The 10000-nt window shown below is 44.8% G+C and overlaps 1 protein-coding gene across 1 annotated transcript in view; it reads right to left on the reverse strand.

The window, feature by feature from the left end:
* ablim3 (actin binding LIM protein family, member 3) overlaps nucleotides 1–10000 on the reverse strand; it is a gene marked incomplete at both ends in the record, with an annotated part of 63463 nt that overhangs the window by 52614 nt on the left and 849 nt on the right. Inside the window, 2 exons of the mRNA XM_080529128.1 lie at nucleotides 6999–7160; nucleotides 7371–7383. Of these exons, the coding sequence (XP_080385254.1) occupies nucleotides 6999–7160; nucleotides 7371–7383 (175 nt within the window). The remainder of the gene's footprint in view (nucleotides 1–6998; nucleotides 7161–7370; nucleotides 7384–10000) is intronic.

Raw genomic sequence — 10000 nt, forward strand, 5'->3', positions numbered from 1 at the left:
ATCCTGGAGGAACTTCAAGTTCTGGTATAAACTAAACTAAGCTAAACTACTTACAATCTCTCTGTGGCGTGTGTGCGCATGTGTACTGGCTGAGAATACTTCAACACACAAAAAAGTTCTGCATATGCAGTGGGTGAAAGAACGCTGCATTAATTCTGTACACACACGAATATGTGTACCGTTACACCCCTACAGAACACTAAAGATGCTTGGACTTAAGCTTAGCCGGTGAACACAGTCCTGTGGGGTGCAGAAAACCCAGGGTGGAACCTCTATGCTAACTAACTCACAAACTATCTCACTAACTAACTAACTAACCAACTCACTAATGTGAGTTGCATTCAAACAGTGTGGGCGGAGCCTCCCAGACTGAGTGGCGAATTCACCGTGGAAACCTGCTGACTGTGGTTACTGTGGTTACTGACTGCTGACTCCAGACTTTTCTGTTAGGGATTGTTTTCCACATGCTCAGTGCTTTCAGGTGCACATGTCACCGGATTCCCTCTCCTCTGATGAGTGGCTATTACAACAGGAAACGGGAAATGTTTGCGCTTCAGTTTACATACAGTCCGTGACAGAGGGAGAGGGATTTCTCAATGGCTTTTTGTCCGTGAGGGAAAATCTATTTCATGCACGAAGCGTCGGAACACTGCAGGGGGTCTGTAGGGGCATCATAGAATGATGTTCCCTGCATCGCTACGTCCCACGTCAACACAGTACACACTTCTCCTGTGGATTCTCGACAAAACAATCTGGCTTTACAGAATGTCCACACATACACACACACACACACACACACACACACACACACACACACACACACACTAATTCCATCTCACTCCCACAACACTGGGGCTTAGGACTGTTGTTTGGCTCTGTTAAAAGGCCAGGCATCCTTCCACAACGTCCACAACTTCCACCAAAGCGACCAGCAGGAGAACAGGAGATTAGCCATGTCACCAGGGCTAAAGCCACAATCTTTCATTGCCAGTCAAACGTGTTGGGATTGACTGCAGTTTTTGACTGGACTAAAGAGCTACAGTGTTTGAACTCTGCCCTGGCATCTTGTTTTTGTGTGAATGTTAACAGTAGAAACCAATGCGGTAGAAACCAATGCGGTAGAAACCAATGCAGTAGAAACCAATGCGCACACCAGCCCATGCGTGGACGGGCCCTGTCTGAACCTGTGAGGATGAGCTGTGAGGAGAGATGACGTGTTTGTGTTGTGAAGGGCAGACAAACAGCATCAGCTCAGAAAGAGGAGCTCACCAGGTGTTTCTGGCAGGTGACCCGTGTTTCATGGCTAAACGCCAGCCTGAGACCCCAGGCCAGAGAGACACCTGCTCTAGACCCATCAGGACACCTTCCCTCCACAGCCCTCCTGAACCCCCAACACCAAGCTGATCAGAGCCCCTCCTCAGCCTCCCCACTCCCCCCTGGTCCATCACACCATGACTCCACCTTCACAAGCCTTCTCACCCCGACATCTACGTCACCATGACCCAAACATAACACCATCACCCTCCCCCACATACACACATACACACAGACACGATACGCACAAACACACACACACACACACACACACACACTCACACTCACACTCACACTCTCACACACACTCACACACACACACACACACACACACACACACATAGACACACACGCCATAACAAGCCCCCTCAGCCCCACATCTTCTACCCCACCATAGCCCAAACATAATAACACCCCCCCACACACACACACACTAGCAGGGCTTAAAGTGGGAAAAAATCCTGTGCCTGAAACTTTTTCTTGGGGAGGGGGGTCACAGTTTGAGATATTGGGAGAGCGGGTACAGAAGACAGCTTCTTGTCTCAATGTTTAAATGCATTAATACTATTTTATAGTCAATACAAAATATATGTCTCAATGTTAAAATGCATTAATACTTTAAATGAATGTGCAACAATACTATGTGCAATATGACAACATTTTTGTACATAAGGTTCAGATATAGGAAAAGTTAGGATATTTATAGCATAGCAAAGAGTACAGCACAGTGTTTTATTGTATAGTATAGTAGTATAGTAGATAGTGTACATAGCCTTTATTTATGTAAACCAGCTCTTTTCCCTTTTTTATTTTACCCTTGGCCCTCGTGTTTTTAGTCTTTTTCAAAGCACCAGGGGAGGCCCCCCTCCTACATTTCGTTGTATGGTACCTGTACTGTATTACAGTTTTTCTCAATTGCTAAAACACATTTCACAAAACTTTCCTCCATTTTCCCAAACTCTAAACACAACACACTTTTCTAAAGCTACATAAGCAAAACCACACCTTCTCTCTTCAAAACTCAAACTTTCACACCAAAACAGCTGCTCAAAGCCTTAAAAAATGTAAACACTATAAGCATCATTACAGACTACAACAAAACAACTGAAAACACAATGTTCCGTGTGTGAGAATGTTCTTTTTTTTCACAACTGCCAAAAGACATTTTTAGAAACCTTACAGTATCTGTTCTCAGAATATATCACTGTAGAGTATTGGGCATTCATAGATGTGTGTGTTTCATATGAACAGTATGTAAATCTACAGAAAATACAGTATGCATGTTGTTGGAAAATATCCTTTTACAGTATGTATATGTTCTTCATGAATGTTTTACTGTAATGCTTGGCTAATTTTACTATATAACTAAAATACATTACAGTACAGTAATTCGAACTTGATCTTACGTGTGGACAATCGACTTCTTTCTAAAGGGATCTCTTGACCATTCTGAAGTACGCAAATTACCCACAGGGGTGGGTGAGAGTTACAGTAATTGAAATAGTATAACTTCCTTCAACGTTACGGTACATGTGAGAATACGGTACATGTGGGAAAACTAGGGTTAGGGTTAGGTGCTAGGGTGACTTGGTACATGCTGGCATGTCTAACCCTAACCCTAACCGTAACCCTAACCCTAACCCTACCCCTACCCCTAACCTTAACCCTAGCACCTAACCCTAATCCTAACCCTAACCCTAACCCTAGCACCATAGCACCTCACCCTAACCCGTTTTCCCACATGTATGATAGTCATGCATAAAAATAAATCTGCGCTCCCTGTCTAACGTTATATCTAACATTCCATATTTTACATTACAGTAAGGCTGATTTTGCATGATAGTCATGCATTTTTAGATATCTATTTCCCCCCTTTAAATGGCATATGATGTCTGAAATGTTACTAAAGTTCAGCCGTGAAGTTGTTGCACTGTTGTCCTATCGAGTTTTACGTAAATAAAGGTTTGAAAAAATGTACCTTATTCCCACATGTACCGTAACATGTACAATACTGTACTGTATCACAACTCAAGGCAAACACTACAGAGGATCCATTACACACAACAATACTCACTGAAAACAATGTTCAGGGTGTGATGTTTATTTATTTATTTATGGTACTATACCACACACACACACACACACACCACAATCATTTGCAACAAGTGTCTTACATTTTGAGTCGTTATGTTTAATGAATGAAGCCAGGTGTGTTCATTGTGTTAAAATGTTGCTGACTGTGGCAAGCATTTTGCATCACATGAGCTTTAATTTGAGAATTTGACATTTTGAGCAGAGTTTTTTGCAACTTGTGTTTTAGCAAGACAAAATGTGTTTAGATTTATGAGAAAAGGAGGATTGTGTTTTGTGAATTGTGTCTTCATGTGAAATGTGTTTATGGTTTTGGCAAATGGGAGCTAGTTTTATTAAATGTGTTTAGAGAACTGGTCATTTGGTTTAGAGAATTGGCTTTTGTGTTTTAGCATAATACTGTTTTATACTTAATAAAAAAAATAAAAAAAATAGATGTCTTTAAAAGGCAAAACTGATTGCATCACTTATTAAGCCACTATCACTATAACAATACAGAATAAAATATATACATGTCTTTAAAAGAACAAACTGATTACTTATTAAGCCACTATCACTTATATTCTCCTTCTTGGCACCACTTTCCATAAGGCTTCCCGTCACTACTCAGGGTTTTTGGTACCAGTGGTGTTTGACATCGGGGGGGACCCATGAAGCGGGGCTGTCTGGGGGTCCTTAAACGAGCATCAAACACTTAATTTCATGCATTCTGGTGAATTGATATGCACCAATTTGTGCCCTTTCGCCATCAATTTATGGTGGAAATGTCATTATATATGTAAAGGAAAAAACAATATTCAGGCACCAGATGGCCATTCAAAATATAATGTAATATAATGCAATATAAGGCTCTCAGGCATTCTGTACTTTCAAATATGTATTCTCCTTGAGCAGTCAACATCAACTATCAGCTGTTTCGCTAGCAAACACGAAAGCTAAGTTATTTGTGAAACAGCGCCCCCGCCACAACGTCGGCGCAATGCCGCAATTGCAGTTTTTATTTTATTTTTTATTCTCCTGCGCCGGAAATCCGGCACTGTGCCGGAGTACTTTAAGCCCTGCACTAGCCAATCCCCTCAGCCCCACATCTCCATCACCATATCCCCCAAGCGGCATCCCCACCTGCCCCTGCAGCTGCCCTGGCTCCAGCCCGACCCGGCCCCCTCTCTCTGCTGTAAGGCTCAAAGGGGCTCAGAGGGGCTCAGAGGGGCTCTCAGTGTGTTTCAACAGGACCGAGCGAGGCAAGAGGCAAGTGGGCCAGAACAGGAGCTGAGTGTGTGTGTGTGTGTCTGTGGGAGAGTCACCAGCCAGTAGTACCAGTAGCTGTAGCTCTGACTCTATCTGTCACTATTCTGAGGAGGGGATGGAGAGAGGGAGGGGACGTGGGTGGGGTGAAGGAGGGAGGGAGGGAGGGAGGGAGAGGGGGTGTGGGTGGGGTGAAGGAGGGAGGGAGGGAGGGAGAGGTTGTGGGTGGGGTGAAGGGGGGGGAGGGAGAGGGCCTGGGGTGGAAGAGGGGTAGGAGGGAGAGAGGGAGAGGGTGTGGGGTGGAGAAGGGAGACGAGGGAGAGGACGGAGAGGACGTGGGTGGAGGAAGGAGGTGAGGGAGAGAGGGACAGAGGGAGAGAGGGAGAGGGCGTGGGTGGAGGTCTGGGGGAGAGAGGGCTGCTGGTGCTAATGGTAGATAAACACAACAATAGAGGCTTGGGCAGAGAGAGAGAGAGAGAGAAATAATGGGAGAAAGAGATAAAAAGAGTCAGAGGAAAAGAGAAAAAGAGAAAACAAGGTTTAGAATAGAGAGTGAAAGAAAAAAACTGTCCAAAAATATATTGGGGGAAGAAGGAGAGAGAGAAATAGTGAAAGCAAAAGAGAGAGAGAGTGGAAGGGCAAGAGCAAAAGAAAAGCTTTCTATATGTTGTAGCTTGCCAGCAGTCACCAAAACCCATTGCTGTGCTCCGGAGCGTGCAGGGAGGGCTCCGATTGGCTGAGACTGGCTAAGAGTGTAACCACCATCCCAGGCAGGTTGCCCCCCTAACACCGTTACCACGGCAACAGCTTTCCATGATAAACACGGCGGCGAGCACGTGAGCTGCAGCGGTTTGGCAACACACACACACAACAATAGGAGGTGAAATGACCTGCCTACTCTTCCTCAAACACAGACCGCTGTTCAAACGCAGAGCCAAGCAGCTCTCACTGTTTTCAGATGGTCGATGTTGCTAGAACACATTCTGAAAATATACTGTACTCCATGCCCATTTTGGGATTCCAAAATATAGGATTTCGAGACTGATCCGGTATGTTAATTCCTAATGAACCATGAGTCTCACATGTTTGTCGTCCGTGCTACAGTATGCATCGAGAAAAACAAACATGTCATGTTTTTAACATCCACAAATAAAGAATCGGAATCTAAATCTGAAAAGAAAAACAAGTTGTTGTCTTCATTGTCATGTCTGGTGTGAGAGAGCTCTCCGTCGTAAGGCTTTCCCTTTGTTTAGGTTGTGTGCCCCCCCCCCCTGATCCCAGCCCTCTCTCAGCCAGGAGCCTGTTACCCCAGGGAGACCTCAGACAGACTCTCCCTCTGATACACAGACTAATGGTTTCCAATGGGACTAGGCTGATTCAGTTCTATGGTAACCTCGTTGAGACCAGGCATTTTTAGGGTTTTAGGGGTAAGACTGAGGAAATACTGAGAAGACTGAGAAAGTAGCTACAAAGGGGTGGAAACCCGTTCGAAATTGAAGTTACACCTTGCATTGGGCGGAGCTCTAACAGAATAGAATTCTGGTTTTCGACCGTTGTCATCAATGTTACAAGCTAGCATAACAACAACAACAAGCAACCGTTCTATGGGCATTGGGGGAGGAGTCATGGAATGTAACATCCAATGAAATTGTAAGCACATGGGGCGCTTAGGTGGCGTAGCGGGTTAAGCGCTGACCATGCAACCGCAGGGTCCCCGGTTCGATTCCGGCCGGGGACATATCCTGCATGTCATCCCTCCTCTCTCTCACCCATCCTTCCTGTCTAAATCTTCACTGTAACTGTCAATAAATATGAGTGGGACTGCCCCACTCAGAAAAAATAACTTAAAAAAAGAAAGAAATTGTGAGCACATTCTTCCATCGCTCCGTCCAGCTCAATCCAAGTCAGAACGGCTAATCTAAAATTCACCAGACCTCCAAAGGACGGGTGAGTACAAGATGATCTGGAGGAATGGCCCTGCGAGACTAGTGCTACTATTGCTGATTTCCAACATTGATCCCAACCAAGTCCCTACCACTGTAGATCTAAAATGATTAGATAGATGGAAGCAATAATGGTGAAAGCGCAACCTAGTTTAACAAATGGCAAGTTGAAGCCATTGCCAAATGTATACTTTTCAGATACAGGCTGGGGTTCATCGACTGGGAGGGGTCAGCTCGAAATTCAGCAAACAGCTGCTGAAGTATCATTGTTATTATCGTCATCATCGTCTTCATCGTCATCATCATCATCATCAACATGCCATTTCTACTTGAACTGGGAATGAGAATGCCATCTTGACCACCTTGGAGACACAGACAGTGTTCAGAGGTCATGGATAAGCTTACCTTGGCAGGTGAAGCACTTGACATGGAAGTGGACGTTCTGCACGCGGACCACCTCTCCCTTACACACCTCCCGGCAGCGCAGGCAGTGGATGGGCATGGTGCTACGCCCGCCAGGGCTGCTGGTGGCACTGCCTCCATAGGCACTGTGCTGGTACGACCCTGCTGAAGAGGACAGGGGAAGACAGGAGAGGAGAGGAGAGGAGAGGAGAGGAGAGGAGAGGAGAGGAGAGGAGAGGAGAGGAGAGGAGAGGAGAGCAGAGGAGAGCAGAGGAGAGCAGAGGAGAGGAGAGGACAGGGGATGTTACTATTTGGCCACGCTGCACAGAACGGTTCTGTTTATCACAAAACTTTAATCTAAGCCTTATACCGTACCCCTGTCGTAAGCCTGTGGATGAGGGACAATTACTGTAGCGAATCATTCACACAAAAGCTTTGAAGATCCAGACACATGTATTGTTTGTACTGTAGCACGGCCGTCTAGTGATGGCAGCCCAGGAGACACAAGCCCTGAACATCTACTATCTGTACATCTGTTCAGTGAGTCAACACTGTAAAACAGCAACCTCCCATAAAGGATCACATCTGTTGTCGTAAATTGGATTAAAAGATATGCCGTGATCGCAGGGCTGAAGAGCTGAACATGAGTGTCAAGGTCAAGCTCTATGTCAAGCTTCATCAGAGCTGATGTGTGAAGGGACAGCCTGCTAAATGTACAGTTCACACACACACACACACACACACACACACGCACGCACACACATCCTGGCCATCTTTAGGACCAAACCAACTACTAAAACTACCATTAAGACACATCACCTTTAGATAGGAGGACATAAAAGGTTGCGGAATGGTTGTCAGCATCCTCTACATCACAGACAGGCCCATGTTTTAGTCCTGCCACTGCAATTAACATGCAGCCGTCAGCACTGCAGCTGCCAACCATGCAGTCCTGCAACGTCTGCTGGGGGGGGGGGGGGGGGGGGGGCTGAGAGAGTTAGGGGTGGGGGGCTGGGTGATTGTTGGGTCTGGGGGTACAGGAGGGAGTAGTGGGGAGGAGCTAATAAGGTTGGGGACTAAAGGGGCAGTAAGGGGGTTTAGAGAGCTGGGTAGCTGGGGGGTCTATGATGGCACTGAGGGGGTTAGGGGGTAGCAGCGTGGAGAGTTAATAGAGTAGGGAGCTAAGGGGGCGCTGGGGTAAATATGCATATCAGATTTAAGGGTCCCAGATGAGCCTACTTTATCTGAGGCAACCATAATTCATTTCTTTGAGACATCTGTGGGCTTCTATCATGGAGGGTTTAACGGGTGAGTGCAAAAGGTCCACTAGGGATAGGGATTATATATAACTGTGCATAATCTATCATGATCTATCTGATTAGACCCAGAGAATCCTCCATGAGAGCTCACGTTTCTGGCAACATGCTAAGCCACAGAACAATACCACTGGTAAATAATGATCACAAACACTTTTAAAAGACTGTTAACTAACTAACTAACTAACTAACTAACTAACTGTCAAATATTAAATTAGGTTTCCACTGCATTCTGTCTATTCGTTATGTCTCACAACTAGGCATCTTTTAAAATCCCTCTTCTATTTCTTACATTTACATTACATTTAGGCATTTAGCAGACGCCTTTATCCAAAGCAACTTACAACATACATTTGACGTACTTGAAGTGAATTTCTTCCCCTCGCTATTTTGCTAAGGGTTAACCATTCTTCTTTTATTGTATTTCACGTTGCATTGTTGTCCAAAACAATGCTGGAATACTGTTCACGCTAGGCTGAACGCGATTGGTCCCCAAGCCGCGGTGACATCATACTCAGTAATTAAGCAGAAGGGAGGACAGAAATAGAATCATGACCGTGGGTGACAAGCTTCGCCTTAAGGAGTGATGATCACAGCATGCAGTCCTAAAACTGAAGTTAATTACTGGCTTGAGGTGGGGTCAAAAGACTCATGGAAACTAATTACACATTTACCACTATGAATTTGATCTAAACTATGATTCACAATTTGGCCTACACTTCAAAATGTGCTTGTCAAATATGACAGCACACAGCATGCTTACAGCTGACCAATGGATGCTGTCTTTGCTTTGTTGACATTAGCCTACTGTTAACATTAGCCTACTGTTGACATTAGCCTACTGTTGACATTAGCCTACTGTTGACATTAACCTACTGTTGACATTAGCCTACCCTACTGTTAACATTAGCCTACTGTTAACATTAGCCTACTGTTAACATTAGCCTACTGTTGACATTAGCCTACTGTTGACATTAACCTACTGTTGACATTAGCCTACCCTACTGTTAACATTAGCCTACTGTTAACATTAGCCTACTGTTAACATTAGCCTACTGTTGACATTAGCCTATTGTTGACATTAACCTACTGTTGATATTAGCCTACTGTTGACATTAGCCTACTGTTAACATTAACCTACTGTTGACATTAGCCTACCCTACTGTTAACATTAGCCTACTGTTGACATTAGCCTACTGTTGACATTAACCTACTGTTGACATTAGCCTACCCTACTGTTAACATTAGCCTACTGTTAACATTAGCCTATTGTTGACATTAACATACATCATCATTCAGACTCTAACATGTTGAGGATGCTTTGTCGTAAACAGTCATGACAGGGATTAAGTTAATACCAGTCTGTGAACCTGCTGAAGCATTATCTGTCTGTGTGTAGCCTAGTGGAGAGTCACATTGGAAACTAGTATTCACTTGCCTCTTTTCACAGGCCAAGTATCTCCAACACAACGCCTGTTATCCTTGTATTGGACCCAAATAAAAGACCCAATGTGACTGGATCTTCCTCGAACACGAAAGACAACATTCTATTGAGTCTGGGAAAGATCCTCCATCATGCTCATGCTGTTGATTTCCTTTTTCGCTCGCTCGTGATGTCTGATTGGTGCTATGAGCTGTCACCTAATTTCATTTTGAACACCAGCAGCCCGCCCGCTTTTGACTGCTCAG

The sequence above is a fragment of the Nansenia antarctica genome, assembly GCF_963989245.1.
Source record: "Nansenia antarctica genome assembly, chromosome: 4".
Taxonomy (NCBI): domain Eukaryota; kingdom Metazoa; phylum Chordata; class Actinopteri; order Argentiniformes; family Microstomatidae; genus Nansenia; species Nansenia antarctica.